This window comes from Brachyistius frenatus, unplaced genomic scaffold, assembly GCF_029030835.1.
Source record: "Brachyistius frenatus isolate BFR_SWC_R1_liver_20210118 unplaced genomic scaffold, ASM2903083v1 Contig_79, whole genome shotgun sequence".
In the NCBI taxonomy this organism is placed as follows: domain Eukaryota; kingdom Metazoa; phylum Chordata; class Actinopteri; family Embiotocidae; genus Brachyistius; species Brachyistius frenatus.
Window position 1 is genome coordinate 1,840,779 of NW_027210678.1, and position 16,362 is coordinate 1,857,140.

The following is a 16,362-nucleotide window of genomic DNA, read 5'->3' on the forward strand; positions in this document are numbered from 1 at the left end:
GGGAGGAGGGGGAGGAGGCTGGGGGGGGGGGAGGTACGAAAGCAATGAGCGCCGCTCATCCACGTTATTGACACGTCGGGAGTTTGACTGCAATCATTTATTAATGAGCCTGAACTCTGCCTGAACCCTCCTTGTCTCCTCCTCGTCTCCTTCTCTTCTCCTTCTCATCTCCTCCTTGTCTCCTCCTCGTCTCCTCCTCGTCTCCTCCTCGTCTCCTCCTCGTCTCCTTCTCTGCTACCTGATCAAATTCCTCTCCGTCTTTCACCTCCCGTCTTCTTCTTCGTCTTCTCTCCTGTTTCTTTTTGCCTTTTTTTTTTTTGGTGCGTGAGTTACGAGCACGCTGACGTCTTATAAAGGACAGTTTGGGTGTTAATTCGGACATTTTTTAACGTTGTTTTTCCATCTGATCTTTATCTTCGTGCTCCGACTAAATCACATTTGTTAAAAGTTGTAGTTTTCTTCATATTCATATCCAGATTTGTTTGAAAAAAAACCAACATATTAAAATGTGATTTGAATCAGTCCGGACGCTCTGCTGACTCATCGGATTTCTTGCGACCGTTTATCAGAAGAAAGAAAACCGCTCCAGGTTTGTATGTGATTTTCCAGCCGACTATCATTTTAAAGCTGCGCTCTTCTTCTGCATCACCATGACAACACAGATAAATAAAAACCAACAACAACAACAACAACTGTACGTACGAGAGGTCGGTGAAGTCGGTCATCTGGATTTTGGCCATCCGAGCCAGGATCTCCATCAGGTGGAGGCCTTTGTCTGTCTGGAGCGCGCTGAGGACGATGAAGAGGAAGAGGAAGAGACAGAGAGAGGAAAAAAATGGAAATGCACTGTGAGATATACGTTAAAGAAATAATATTGTATTACGGGATCATGAGATGAACCTCCGGGGAAATACGCTGCAAATTACAAGTGGTAAACTTTATATTTTACGTGGCACAATATCAGTATTTTCTAAGACCAAGTTGAGACTTTTAATGAGAGTTTTTCATTCAGTGTCTTCAGACGAGGACTTTGAACTGCTGCTTTTATCTGTCAATCATTTGTCGCATAATTATTATGAAAATGAGCAACAACAGTTGAGATTAGTTTAGTCTGTAATAACTCAACAGGGAAAATGCAAACAGATGGCTGGTTTTTAATTTTTTTTTTGGAAATAAATCAGCTTTTATTTGAGTAATCCAACGTATTTGAATAAAATAACTTTGAATTCCACACAGGACACTAAAAATAAATAAGTTTCCTTCTATTCATGCAGCTAAAATTCAGAAACCTGAATTCTGTGGCGAATTTAATCAAACTTTCCCTCCTGATTTGAAGTCTTATGGAAAGTGAACTTCAGACGGCGTGCGGCTCGAAGACCGAAGAAGTTCGATTCGACGTCGAAGTCGGACCGAAGACGACGAGAGAAATCTGAGGTAAAATATCGAAGAAACGCAGCGACTGAAAGAAAGAAAGAAAGAAAAAAAACAAAGCCCGCTCCAGCTCCCAGGTGAGGTCGGACAGGTGGGAGGAGGTGGGAGGAGGCGGGAGGAGGCGGGAGGAGGCGGAGGAGGGCAGGTTTTTTTTGGCAGGCGAGGTGAATACAGAAGGAGGTGAGGAAGGTCGTAGGCAGACAGCTTGTTTCCGCCACTCCCCCTCATCTTCAGCTTTACGGCGACGCCGCAAGGTCGCAGCCCGAACATCGCCACGGCAACGCAACCAAATGAGTGTGGACGACCTCCGATGCGGAAGAAGCACCGCTCCGACCCGACCGCCCGACCTGCAGCTCTTTTACGTATATAAATGCACATTTTGGTGGAAATGAATGGACGTCGCATTGTTACCTTTGTTTTTGTTTTTTTGTTTGTTTGTTTGTCAGCAGGATTACAGAAAAACTACAGACCCGATTTCCATAAAACTCGGTGGAAGTTTGCGAGGCAGACCAAAGAAGAACTCTTTAAACTTTGGAGCGGATCCACAAATTATTTGTTCATGCTTCATTCATGCTTTTAGCTAAAAAAAAAAACACTTTGGGAGGCTTCAAAAACAGCTGGAGTCTGTGGCTTGTTTTTGTTTTAATTCCTTGTTTGTTCCTCATTTTTGTGACTGATTTCTTTTCTCTCCATCGTCACGTTATCACACGTTGGTCTTTAAATTCTTTCCCTCCTTCTGTCTTCTTCACCGGCCTTAAAACCGCCCGACGTAAAGTTATTGTGTACATTTAAGGAAAAAAAAAGTCCCTTATAATTTACATACTCCAGGATTTAAAATTCAGACAGGAAACTCGCTGACATTTCATCAAACTGAGGAATAACAAATTACGCAGTCAATTAAAAGAGTATCGATGCGTTCTGTGTGTGTGTGTGTGTGTGTGTGTGTGTGTGTGTGTGTGTGTGTGTGTGTGTGTGTGTGTGTGTGTGTGTGTGTGTGCTGGAACACCACGATTAAAGCTCAATATCCCAACTCCGAGCTAATTGCTTCCTATCTGCTGCGGACTCGTCTGACCTCCTCTCCGCCTCCTCCGATGAATTCAAACAGTCTCCGGACGCCTGCAGGTTGCACGAAATCCCAACGCTTTTTGGGTTTTTTTTTTTGTCTTTTAAATCGCTTCAGTCCTTAAAAGATTTTATTCCAGGTTTTACAATGTAAATCATTTGGTGACTTTGTTTTATCAGTTAATTATTAACTATTACAACACCAGATGGATGACCGATGACGGCGAAGGCAGCGAGGAACGAGATTTTTTAGCAAATCGGAAAAAACTCATTTAATTATGGAAATTAGCAGCTGTTTTCATCCTTGAGGGTCGAGAAAGTGTGAAGATTTGTCTTTTTCTCTGTTAGTAATTTTGCCTAACAGACTTTTCCAGGTGTTAAAATCTTTAAAGTTTTCCTGTTGTTACCCGTAGCCTCAAAATGTCACGTTATTGATTACGCAGTACAAATTAGCTGATCAACAAAGTTAGGTTTGGTGATCCTGACTTTTCCTCTATTGTGTCACCAGCTGGTCGGGGTTTCTAAACTATTACATAGCAAAACATGGAATATAGTTTTTAGAGGACGTATCTAGACTCGACTCATTTCACATCAACGGCGTAAAATGAAGAACGAGGCAACGAGCAGTAATTTACGATTATTTTAAAGACTCGTGAAGTAAAAGTTTTAAAGAAATACTCACTTTTCAAAATGTTGGTTTCTAAAGGTTTAATTTTTATTATTCTTTAACAGACTTTTATCAACAGGAAGGTGGAAACCTGTGAAAATAACTCCCGGCGTAAAACTAAATGTTTCAGGAGGATTGTGGATAAATATATTTTTTTTTAAATTTGCAATTAGGAATCGTTATTATTCAGGAAATCATATTATATAACATTTTTTCCCGCCCAATTAATCGGCCTCATTTAAGCTAATTAAGGAGTGCAATCAATTAAAGACCGAATGCCATTTTAGCAGTTTGGAAGCACATTAGAGGTTTAGAGGTTTCCATGGCGATGATGTGAGTCAGCTGTGTGGGAGACGAGGCATTTATAGGTTGAAGGTTTCAAGGTGGCGGAAAAAAAACAAAAACACGTGTTGTGCAGCAGGTGTTTTCCTCCAGCTGTGATACATCACCCTGTCCTCTTCCTCCTCCTCTTCTTCCTCCTCCTCTTCCTCCTCCTCCTCTTTGATTTTGCAAAATGTGGCTGAAACTCTGCTCTGATTGCTGAGCCGAATAAGAAGGAGCTACTTTAGCTAACGACACCGAGATAACCGCTGGAAAAAATGTATTGACTTTGTATTTGATGAGAGAAGTTGAATGGGAGTCGATGGAGCCGGAGGCTTTTTGGAGCCGACCTCTAGTGGCACTCGCTGGTATTGCAGCTTAGATGCACTTTCCGCATCGGCCTCATTTTTTAGACCTGGAAGCTACAAACACTTTTATAAACAGTCTGAGGTTCAAACCATTAATTTTTGTGTGTTTAGTGCCTAAAACTTAAAACACTGGTGGACATTATGTACTTTGAACTACGACGTTAGCGATTTCCGTCATTTAGAAGCTCTTGCTGCATTTTAAACTAAACAAATTAAAATAAACGCGGTAGGTATGTTAGCGTCTTTGCATTTTCCCTGCAACATTTAGAAATGACTTTTATTAATACATTCGTGTACAGTGATTTATCTATTGTATTGACTGCTGTTGTTGTCTTTGTGTTATTCCCTTGCTGGATTGTCTTTTTGTGCTGCGGGCGAGAGAAGTAGTTTCTCTTCTTGAGCTAAAGAAAACGCTGAGACTTGTTGACCCGACTGTCCGTCACGGCGTAACGTGGAGGACGGCGGCGGTCTGGTACACAAATCCGAGATGTTATCATAGAAACTAGAGACAACCTTCGTGACTCAGACTCTCCACAACCTACAGTTTTATCATCTTGTACAGTTTATTGTTATTAGGGTCAGACCGGGTAATACAAAATCTGCATGTCAGCTTCGCTGCAGTCAGATTGTAGGTTTTGTGACTGTACAAGCAACACAGGAAAGATTTGTACATTCAGCAGAAGCTGTTTTTTTTCCGTTCTTTGAGGAGATTTTTTTTAATTTTTTTTTGGTGCATTGTGAAAGTGGCATTTTATTTTTCCCTTGTTGTGGGTGACGCTGCACTTCACTCTCTGCTGAGAGGAAGATTTGACACAATGTGAACTGTCAAGGACAACTTTGGTGTACTTTTTGAAGTTCAGCAAATCTCCCAGAAATGTCAAGAGACACTTTGAAGAGCCACCGTTGAAGCAATGTGCTGAGTACACCGAAGACTCTGACGTGAGGACATCTTAAACCTTCCAGCTGCTCGCCGAAGCCTCTCGGTAACACGAAGCTACGAAGGGTTGTACCTTGATGTAAAGGTTGCTGTCAAGAGTTGGTGTCGAAGTAAGAGCTGCTGCAGGTTTTACCCCAAAATAAAAAATAAAAAAACGTGGTTTTTTTTTTTGCTTTGGCGATACGACTGGACGACGCCGACTGACTGAAAAGAGCTTTTGAGGACGACGATGATCAGAAACGAAATCGGTGATTTGTATCTTTTATGGAGGAGAAAACACACTTCCTGCTTTCGTCACAGTGACGACGGCTCGATGATCGTTAAGATTTGTTGAAACCTTTAACTCTCAAATATCACTCGAGCTTTTATTCCCTCCGTGTTTCGTGCACGTCGGCGACTTCGTACTCACTCCGTGTCGGTGATGACGTAACCGAAGACGTTCTCGTCCGCCTTCTCCCCGCCGGCTTTCACGTCCAGCTGCAGCTCGGGAACGTGCATCGTCTTCTTGTGCGGCTCGTCGTACACGAGCGCGGCCGGAGGCGGCACCGCCTCCTTGACCCAGCCCTCCACCTCCGACACCTCCTCCAGCGACTGGGTGGCGTCCTTCTTCCGCACCGTCACTCCCGCCACGCTGGTCCGACTCTGGACGTTCTCCAGGCCCACCGGCGGGCCTCCGGGCGTCTCCACGGCGATGTCGTAGCGGGTTCTCGCGGCCGGCGGGCCGGCGAAGGGGGTTTTGTCGAGATAGGCGAGGAGTTTGGTGAAGAGGCTGCCACCGTCAGCCTGAAAACAAAACAGAGCCAGAGAAATATCAGGGTCCCAAAAAAATATAAAACTTTTAAACAAACTTTAAACTCTCAAAAAAGCTTTTAAAACCACTATAAACATTCACTAAATGTGTTTTTTTCAGCAACTAATAGAATCATATTCAGAACTTTTCCAGCTGTTTTTCCATTTTTCCAGCTGTATCTATATGTTTAAAGATAATTAAACAAAAAAAAGATTAAAATAAAATACAAATACTGATGAATATCTTAACTACTGCATCTAAAACAGATGTCTGACCAACCAAAAAAAGCTAAAAGCACCTAAAACACCTCCATGTCCACGTAGCTCATTTCTTTTTTTGAAGCTCGATTGATTTCAGTCTCCTGAATGAAGGAACATTTTAATGCTAATATAATCTAAATAAAAGGAAACACATGTTCACCAATTAAACGTGGGTGTAATCTTCAGTAGTGTAAAACAAATTATTTTAAAGTAGCTACTGTATATTAATAGTATTAGTTGCTGTAATAACAATTAAATGTTGATAAAAAAAATTAAAAAAATTAAAAATTATGATTATAATACACGATTTAGTCCAACAGAACAACAAAAATATATTGTCTGTATAAAAGTCTGAAAACTTTGGGATGTAAAACAGATTTTCTTTTCTTTGTGTTAAACTCTCATGAATACAGAGTTCCTGAAAAAGTCCGCCACCTTCCTCATGCAGGATATTACAAATATTATTAGATATTACACAACCGCTCACGGTTTCAGCCTTCGCTCTGACATTTAAAGTTTTTCTCTTCGTACCTCGTCCTTCACACGACGTTCCTCCGTCTCCGTGTGGCGCTCTGAGGAGAGAAAGACAGGAAACGTGTAAAAAACAAAAAAACAAAAAAGCCGACCGGGCTGAAAGTCTTTTTTAATCAGAAATTCATTCGTTCTTTATTCAGTTTTTTTTTCCACTGATGCTGAAAAAAAAACTTACACGAGCAACATTTCTGCCGGATGCTGAACAAGCCGAGTCGCCGTTTCTTTTTTCTTTCTTTGCGATATGCTTCATTATTTCGTCGTTCGTTGAGCACTTTGTCGTCGTCGTCGTGTCAACATTTTTAGCGTGAGCGGCCTCGGTGGACGTTAACTGTGTTTACGCTGCACGGACGCTTATTTATTTCCACATTGATTTTTAAGTTGCACTCTTGCGGCTACTTGAGAGCTCCTTTTTTTTTTTTTTTTACTTTTATTTATTTAATCCACCTGACACAATTATGTATGTTGCCTGTTATTTCACGGTTAGTTTGATACTTTAATTATGTAAAAAAAAAAACATTAAATGAATCACTGTAAAATTACCCTGAAGTGCCGGCGGCGCCGTGGAAGTGCTCTCCTGTGGTTTCAGAGTGGGAACGTTCTCCGGCAGCTTTCTCCTCCTCCTCCTCCTCCTCCTCCTCCTCCTCCTCGTCTTCTTCCGGCTCTCCGTCGCTGAGCTCTCCCTCCAGGTCTCTGGGTCCGGGTCCTCTGACCCGAGCCGGGCCCCGGTCCCGGTCCACCATCTGCAGGGCGTCTGCGATCAGGCGGGACAGCTTGTCCAGGTCCTGCGGCGTCAGGTTTCCACGTTCACGTGCTGCCGGCCGACGTTCTTCAAAACTTTCTCAATGAACCTTTCTGGAGGACGAAAACAACAACAACAACAACAAAAACACCAGGAGACGTGTTAAAGGAGTCTGTTTCCGTTTGGCGTCTCATCGGTCCCGGAGACATCGGATCACATCATTTCTCTGCCTGCTCTGCTTTTATTTATTTAAATCTCCATTTTTTTTTTTGGCCGTTATAAAGCAGCTGATTAGTGAATTTAAGGCTCGTTTGACCGAAGCCTCCTCTGGGTTTTACCATCTCTTTTTTTTCCTTTTAGTTTTTCATCGTGTCATTTTGACGCACTCGATGAAACGATGAATTAATGTGACGTTCAGGTTCCTGTTTCTCGTGCTCGTTAACTTTTATATTCTCGTGACGTAGCCGATTATTGACGGAAGGTGGAAAAAAAAAAACTTTGGATGAGAGCGTAGCGGCGACGTACCGTCCACGGACGACAGCGGGTCCTTCGCCGACGTTCTTCCCGTCTTCCCGGGTCTGGAGTCGGAGGTCTCCTTCACCAGGCCGCTGGTTTCCAGCCCGTTACCGTAGAAAGGTCGGAGGCGCAGCGAGGAGACGTCCTGCTGCTGCTCCCCCCCGCTGGGCGGCGACAGACGCCCGGCCAGGTAGCGCCTCAGGGCGGCCAGGAGGAGCTCGCCCTCCGCCTGCGTGGCGAGGAGCCGGCCGGACGGAGGTCTCGGCTGGAAGGACGGGAGAGACGACTTCTGAGCCGCCGCCGGGGTCTTGGAGCGGAGGACGTCCGCCGGGACGCCCGGCTGGAAACGCTCACTCTGGAAGACACGAGCGAAGATGGAGAATATGAAAACACGAAGATGGAGAATATGAAAACACGAAGTGCAGCTAAAGCTGAAGTCTTCTGACGTGAACCGAGTTTTATCGATTCCCCTTTTGGTCCTTTGTTCTGTTTTTAAAACATTATGATGCAAATTCAAAAAAAGCTGCGAAGGTTAAAGCTCAACATTTTTTGCAAAAGCAAGATTTGTTTGGGGGGGACGGCACCAAAAACTCAGATGAGCAGGAAACACAAAAAGTGATTTATTTGTTGGTTGTTGGTGAGATGCTTCAATTGAGAAATAAACTCTTAAAAAATATATAAATATGTATTATGGTTATGAACTAATTCATTACGGGTACTTTTTGGGGAACTTTTTACTTGTAGTTTGTTTATTGGGTAAATTCTGAAGTTCTGAATAATATTTCTTCATCATAGTATTAAATATAAAATCACTATTTCAGGAAACTGCTGCAGCTGTAAGAACAAAAAATCAGAATGTTTTTTGTGGAAAAGGCGTTTGCCGTTGTTTAAATATTTGAAGAGTTTCCTGAGAAATAACGTGTGCAACGGGAACGCAAAACGATGATGTCACTGGAGTCACGGGCATCCTGGTATCTTTCTGTAGTGATTTCAACTGTCCATCCAACTCAACCTTCATGTTATAACCGGTTTAACGTGAAAACATATAAATAGAAGAACATTCTTCCCCCCAAAAAATACTATTTGTGTTTTTGTTATTAATCAAACTCATATTTAGTCTTTAATAGGATTTAAATGCTTTGTTATACTTTACATACTTGAAAGTTTGAGTTTAAAACACAATAAAACTCATCTGTAAATTTTTGTATAAAGCAAAGTGTCCCTGAAGTAAACATTTTACTTTAATATAAAAAAGGACTTCATGGAATAAAACCATTATTGGCATGAAAAAAACAAAAAGTCATTTTTTGGGGGGAAAACAAGTTAATAATCCATTTATGCAATCATATTAACGGACCCATCAGCTGCAACAAAAGCAAATTGTCCCCGCCGGCTCCATTAACGCCCACCTCGGAGCGCAGAGACGGCGACGAGCCCGAGCAACGGTAAAATTATCATAACAATACGGACGCTCGTCATACTTTTCTTTTTATGATGTGTGGACGACGCTGCTGGTATCTTTGTTTCTCCTGCACATCACACAGTTTTACACCAGCCGTCAGTGACACCCCCCCCACCTCCACCCACCACCTCCCACCGCCGCCGCCGGCGTCCACCAAACAGGTGAACCCGGAGAGAAAAAGGCCCGCCCCCTCCCCCGTCGGTACAATCCCGCAGCGGGAGGAAAACGGCCTCCGCGGTGACGTTATCAATCAGAGCGCTGAACTCCTGAACTCCCGGCTGGTATTCTTCCCGCTCGTAACGGTCAAAGCTGGAAGAAGCCATCAGTTTAAGAGCGAGGCGAGGACGAGGGAGGACACCGGGCTCCCCGCGGTGAAGGTGTGTGTGTGTGTGTGTGTGTGTGTGTGTGTGTGTGTGTGTGTGTGTGTGTGTGTGTGTGTGTGTGTGTGTGTGTGTGTGTGTGTGTGTGTGTGTGTGTGTGTGTGTGTGTGTGTGTGTGTGTGTGTGACATGCAAGACGTTGGGCGTGAAAACGAACGTCCCAACCGGTCTTCCTTTTCTCCGACGTGAGACGGAGCGACGGCAGCTGAAGTTCAGAGACGTTCATCTTGTTTTTTTTTTATCAGTTTTGGACCGTCTGATTTTGTGCAATTTACCAAAATAAAATGACAGCAAACTAGATTTTTTTTTTTTAAATATGGAGCTGCAAACTGTGAGGGGAGAAAAAAAAAGTGTCTGTGGGAAGAATCCAATGCTGTTGAAGGCATTTTTTCAGGAATAATATTAAACAACAAAATATCAAAATAAAAGCACAAGAAAACATTTGTTTAAATCCTGGCAGACCTTGCCGGGCGCGCTCAGACTGGACGTCTTGGGAAGGAGGCCGAGACGTTGCAGGTACGTCTGCAGGTTCCTGCTGAGCTCCACCTCCACGGGCTTCACCCGCTGGTCCGCCGGGTCCATCGCTTCAGCTGGCGGTCTGCAGGAGAGCGCAGCAGGAAAAAGAGATGAAGAGATTAAATGAAGTGCATAATACTACAAGCATTAGTATTTCAGAGCCACACGGACAGCCAACACGAAAAATGGTTCTGATCCAGAAGTGTCTTCAGCTGCAATACCAGCGAGTGCCACTAGAGGTCGGCTCCAAAAAGCCTCCGGCTCCATAGACTCCCATTCAACTTCTCTCATCAAATCCAAAGTGAATAAAATGTGTCCATCAGTTATCTCGGTGTTGTTAGCTAAAGTCACTCCTTCTTATTAGTTTTCTGGAGGTCCATCTGAAAATAATCCCTCATTCATTAGATATTAGGCCTCAAAAAACTGCCTTTTTTTGGAGGTGTGTCTGCTGATTGTCCACTACAGATGGGCGGGGCTTAGTGTCCTTGGGTTTTCTGATCAGATCGAGTCAGATCCACCCGGGTGAAGCTCTGACCTGATGTCCGTGTTGCGGACCGGTCCGCTCTGCTGCCGGCTGAAGGGGATCCTCCTCAGCTTGGACAGCTCCTTGGACAGAACCTGCTGGGTGGTGTCATCGTCCCAGGTCAAACCTACACACACACACACACACACACACACACACACACACACACACACACACACAGAGACACTTTAAAGCGTGTCTAAATCCACGTGTTTGTCTCTGGATGAGGAATCGCTGAGCGTGCAGAATTTGTTTTCTAAACTCATGAAGTCACTCGTTAGCGGAGGAGATGAGGCGGCGGCCGACTGTTTCAGTGACTCAGCAGAAAAAGCGCCCCATTTTTTAATTTTTTTTTTAAAGTTTATTGATGTTTTCCTTCATGCATCAACTGTCTGTATTTGCTGTTTACTAAATAATTCATACTACATTGGTGACTAAGTCAAATCTATTGGCTCCAGAGGACGAGCTGATGAGCCCTTCGCGTCTCTTCTTCTACGTAATATTTCTGTGACCTGGTTGTCAGCAGGACCTTCTCTGTGCGAGATGAGCATCAGTGACGAAGGAAACAAAAACAACAACAACAACAAGAAAACAATCTCTGGTGCATTTCAGCAAGTGTACAAAAGGACGAGCTTGATGATCTGCTCGGGCATCTCCGTCTGTTTCTTATGCTCAACATGCATCCGAACACATAAACTTCCCGGCACGCGAACAGGCACGCGAACAGAGCAGCGGGCGGCGGAACCAAACGTTACCGGAAAAATATGGCCGCCGCCGCGAAGCACGACACGAGCCGATGAGCGATGACGTCGCCGAAAGATCGGAGGAACCGCGGGCCGCGGATCCAGATGTGATGCAACACACACACTTAAAAAAAACAACAACAAAAAAAACGTGAAAGACGAGTGGAGACGATACAGAAATAAAAACACGGCTGTAAAAGGTTGGAGATGAAGTGTTTGTTGATTAAAGCCACCGAGAGAAAAATCCTGAAAGATGAAACGCATCACTGATGAAGTCGAAGTCAGCCGGGAAAGAAAACAGAGAACAGAACCGTTGGATTTCTTTTATATGATTAATAACATTTTAGCGTCAATAATGTGACTCGTTGACGTAATGATGATGATGATGATGATGATGATGATGATGATGCACTTTATATTCATAATTTATCCGCAGCAATAACAGCGGTTCCACGAAGTTTATGTCCCGGAAGAGAGCTGATCAAAATAAACGGTCAAAAGTTGTCGTGTAAACATTTCAATCCTCAGTTTTGATCCTCTACCGTTTGCTCCGTTAGAAGTTACGGCATCACGTACGAAAACAAACACTTCCTGTATTGGTTTCAGATTAAAAGCCCCTTTAGTGTTTCAGTAGAAGGAAACTCTTTTATGTCTTAACAAGGCTTTTATTGTGAAACATTTGAGTCATCCAGAACAAACCAACGTGATATTTGTGCATTTTTGTTTGACTTCATTTTGGATTGTTGGTTTATTTCTTAATTAGCACAAAACCACATAAACTCAGACCTGAAAAATATTATTTTCAACCTTGGAAATGTTACATATTTTTGTAAATAAAGGTCCACACCTTTAAAAAAAAAAAAAAAAGAAAAAAGAAAAGAAACCACGACTGTGTTTCTGAGACACTACGAAGCGAAACCGTTTTTTTTTAGCACCTCGAGTGAATTTCCATTCACCTCCTCGACCTTCTGTCGCAGCGCCGCAGTAAACAAAGAGTCAAACAAACACTCGATGATGTTAAATTCAATAGTTTGCTGCTGTGAAGACCTTTTGAAAGGTGGAACACGGAGTTCAACTTGTTGTTTTGTCGATTTCGTGTGCGAAGTGAAGAAGAGCCGCCGTTAGCTGCAGGCTAACAGCAGCTGTGACCTCAGAGAAGAGGCTTTATTTTTCAAATGGCTTCACATCTGCAGTTAAAGTGGGAGTCCAGAGTACGTGTGTGTGTGTGTGTGTGTGTGTGTGTGTGTGTGTGTGTGTGTGTGTGTGTGTGTGTGTGTGTGTGTGTGTGTGTGTGTGTGTGTGTGTGTGTGTGTGGGGGCGGATGAAGGAGCGTTGAACATAATCGCAGCAGCGGCGGTCTGAAAAAGGTAAAGCCATTAAAGAGAGGAAACCGACACTGGATGCCAAAATAAATATTATTCTGCTTCATCACAACCGGAGTCGTTGTTTTTTGGGGGTTTTTTTTATAGTTTGTTCATCACTCGTATCGGTAATAAGATCTTATTCACTAAATTTATAGCAAAGATAAGGTCAAAACAATTGGATGAGTTAATCAAGTTTACTACTTTGATGATGATGCATTCATTGTTTAAGTTATTTATAAAGCATTCATGCTTTTTTTTATTTGTTTTTAGATTTTGGATGTGGTTGAAACCATCCAGTTAAACTGTTTACAGTTTGACAGCTTTTATTGTGACCAAAAAAAACAAAACATGGTTAAGCATTTTAGCTTAGCTTAGCATAAAGACTGGAAACAGAGGGAAACTGCTAGCCTCACTGGAGCTTCACCGTTACTGAGTGAATGACCGTATTTCCACTTGTCGACACTTCCGTCCACATACACATCTACATGTCGGTATAAGAACGACGACTCAGCGAATTAAACCAGCAGTTTTTATGTACTTTTTGTAATTTATTTTGGAGAAGGAAGAAAGGAAAATGACACTAAAATAGGGCTCAAAAGAAAGATGGTGAGAAAAAGAGAAGTGGTATTTATTTATTTATTTGGACGTCTTCGTCTGCATGCATGAAAAAGGTGAACTCTCTTTTTTTGTTGTTTAAGTGTAGTTTGAGGTTGTGGTTCAAAGCATGATGAAAGTGGATGAAACGCTCTGTCTGACGTTACGCAGGCGTCTGCCTCCCTCTGGTGGTCCGGCACGGTAACAGCAGCTTATTACCAACCGGCAGCGTTTCCCTCACGGGCTTTATGAAGTTTATTTTTAAATCAAAATACAAATTCAAAACAATATTTAACACCTACTGAAGTCACTGAGGATTCATTACTTCCTGGTGTAAAACTAACTGATTGCCCATTTTGTGTCGTGAGGGGAACACGGTGATGAAGCGGCCTATTTCTGTTCAAACGTGTAAATGGGATACGTAACCGCGGACGACAGGTGCAGAACTTTTCGTGAAGTTTCTGAGGTTTTCTAAGAATGTAAAATGGCCGCCACGAGAGGAGTCGGAAGGTTATAAAACCCAAATCCCATAAACGTCAGGAGAGTCGGGCTTAAAGCCAAATCCTGTCGCCTCATTCAGCACCGACGGATCAGCAATTTCTTTAAAAAAATACTAAAATCGATAAAACAATATCGTTTTGTTTTTGTGTGGAAGTCTTGTTGTATTCACTTTTTCTAACTTGTTTTGGACTGAAGTGTGATGATGATGATGATGTGGTGTGTGTGTGTGTGTGTGTGTGTGTGTGTGTGTGTGTGTGTGTGTGTGTGTGTGTGTGTGTGTGTGTGTGTGTGTGTGTGTGTGTGTACCTCTGTTGGACAGCTTCTCCAGCAGCATCCTGAATCGTTGCACCACAGACGGCGAGACGTCGTAGGTGTAAACGTCGTTCACCGGAACAGAGTGACACCTCCCGAACATCCCATCTGTCGGCACACAAACAGAAACACGGAGTCGCATTTAGAGTCGGAGTTTCACGCGTAAAAGGCTAAAATATGACGAGTCGTACGTGTTCAGTCTCTGACGCAATCTCACATTTGACTTTCGATTTTCATTCAGTCAGGAGTAAATGATTTGTGCTTTTTTTTTTACTGTAAGTTAAAATAAGATAAGAAAGGTGAGAGTTTTAGTCGAACAATTGTAGAAAAACGCAATTACTTGAATGGGAGTATAATATTTACAAATAACTTTATATCCGTGGCATTTTGTTCAAAGTCCACGTGTTGAACATGAAGTGCGACTTTCCACTCAGTCATACTTCCTTTTAAAAAGCCACTCGCTGGGTTGTTGTTGATGTGAGCTGGAGGAACGGCCGGCGGGAGGTCGCGTCAAGAGAGCGAAGCCGTGGGCAGAAAGAGCGTCCAGAGAGATGAGTCAAAGGACGGATATAAACTGGAAACTCTTTCCTCTTGGGTTTTACTCAGAACATAGAAAAAAATCTGCCGTCTCGTTCGTTGGTGAAAAGTGATGAGCTCAGTTGATAATATTTTTTTAACTCTCATTGACCAGAAAAAAATAAACGCTCAGCAATTTGTCAAGCTGCTGCCGTTCATTGAAACTATGTAAAAAAAAAAATGATGCTGTACTCAGAAATAAAAAAAGGTTTGGTAGTTGCAGCGGCGGCCGGGTGCCGGCCGGTTTCATGCTGAATCACGGACAAGACCCCAAGATTCGTCAAATTCTTCACTTGGGGCTGCCCGTCCCACAACCGGAGGGAACAATCCAGCGTTTGTACGGCAGGGTAACCACGGCCTCAGACTTGGAGGTGTTGCCTCTCATCACCACCAATTGCACTTGTTATTACCTGAAATTAATTCTTTAGTTCTTTAGTTGCAGAAAATTTGCTGATGCGTGAGCTTTTATTTATGTGTTTGTAGGTTAATGTTTCAAGGTGCCTGTCACTGTCATCTGGATGTATGAATGTGTGTGTGTGTGTGTGTGTGTGTGTGTGTGTGTGTGTGTGTGTGTGTGTGTGTGTGTGTGTGTGTGTGTGTGTGTGTGTGTGTGTGTGTGTGTGTGTGCGCATATTGCATAACGATACTTCTAACGTGGCACTTCGGGCCTCCTTTCTATAAATACTGCCTGCGTCACTGCAGCTCGTCTCAATCAAACTGCGAGCTCCATTTAACAGGCAGCGGAGGATGACCGGCGGCCGGTCTGCACGGCCGTAATTACTCTCAAATGATTCACCGGCCGCAGATCCGGTTGTTTTAGACCGAGGAGTGAGATGTACAGAGAGAGAGAGGGGGAAAAAGAGACAGCTGGATTTTTTTTTTTTGCTGCAAGTTTAGATAAACTTCCTCAACGTTACAAATGGTTGTGGCCATTTTTGTGGCTGAATAAATGTAAAAAACATACAGAAATGTTTGTTTTGTTCCATTCTTGTGTCTTCCCGTGACATCAATGTGAATTATCTCTCCTAATTAAACCAATCTAGAGCCTTGGTATGACGGCCAATATTGAAATTTTGCTATTTTGACATGGCGGCCTGGATTTTTACCAGACCTACATGCGGCTGTTCTTTAATGGGACTATTTAGGTTTTACATTGAAGTTGTGCAATTCCCCAAAGTGCCTCTGAGCAAGACACTGAATCCTCAACCAGCAACTCGAGTCTGAATTTTTAAAGATGCAGTTCCTGTCATGGCCACTAGATGCTGCTGAAGTCAATAGGAAATCATTCAAATTCTCCCTGAAGGCACGAAATCTAATACCACTTCTTCTTGCGCGTTCATTTATAGGTTACATTGACGGGTGTCTCTTTTATTTGATTGACAGCTGTCTCTTTCCACCGAGCCGAGGTTTTTCTCTCAGATTGAACCACTGGTGATGAGCCTAGCACTTGACGAGGGTTCGATTCCCAATTGGCAGAACATTCGTCTCAGCCTGCAAAAGATTTCTCTCCAATTTCAACCTTGACTCTAGAAGTAAACCGTAAACGGTGAAAACTGACTGGTGTTGAAATGATCCTCGCGGCATCCTTAAAATACCCAAACAAAGTCCAACAAAGACTAAACTCAGATCCGGAGTAAACCGCCGTCCCTTCCTCAGCTCAGAAACACGATTCCTCTTCATTTTTTCGCAGGAAAGGAACATCTTGAATTATCCCTCATAATTACGCTCATGCATATCCAAGTCTCTGCAATTCATCCCAGTTCGCTA

At 43.1% G+C, this 16,362-nt stretch overlaps 2 protein-coding genes across 2 annotated transcripts in view; one reads left to right on the top strand and one right to left on the bottom strand.

Annotated features, from left to right (window-relative positions):
* Positions 1–16,362, bottom strand: part of LOC138626927 (receptor-type tyrosine-protein phosphatase N2-like) — a 157,220-nt gene that overhangs the window by 123,914 nt on the left and 16,944 nt on the right. Inside the window, 10 exon segments of the mRNA XM_069708940.1 lie at positions 703–789; positions 5,196–5,569; positions 6,368–6,408; positions 6,911–6,980; positions 6,982–7,166; positions 7,169–7,240; positions 7,635–7,980; positions 9,929–10,064; positions 10,518–10,632; positions 14,014–14,127. Of these exon segments, the coding sequence (XP_069565041.1) occupies positions 703–789; positions 5,196–5,569; positions 6,368–6,408; positions 6,911–6,980; positions 6,982–7,166; positions 7,169–7,240; positions 7,635–7,980; positions 9,929–10,064; positions 10,518–10,632; positions 14,014–14,127 (1,540 nt within the window).
* LOC138626921 (E3 ubiquitin/ISG15 ligase TRIM25-like) overlaps positions 1–16,362 on the top strand; it is a 188,401-nt gene that overhangs the window by 69,464 nt on the left and 102,575 nt on the right. The window lies entirely within an intron of this gene.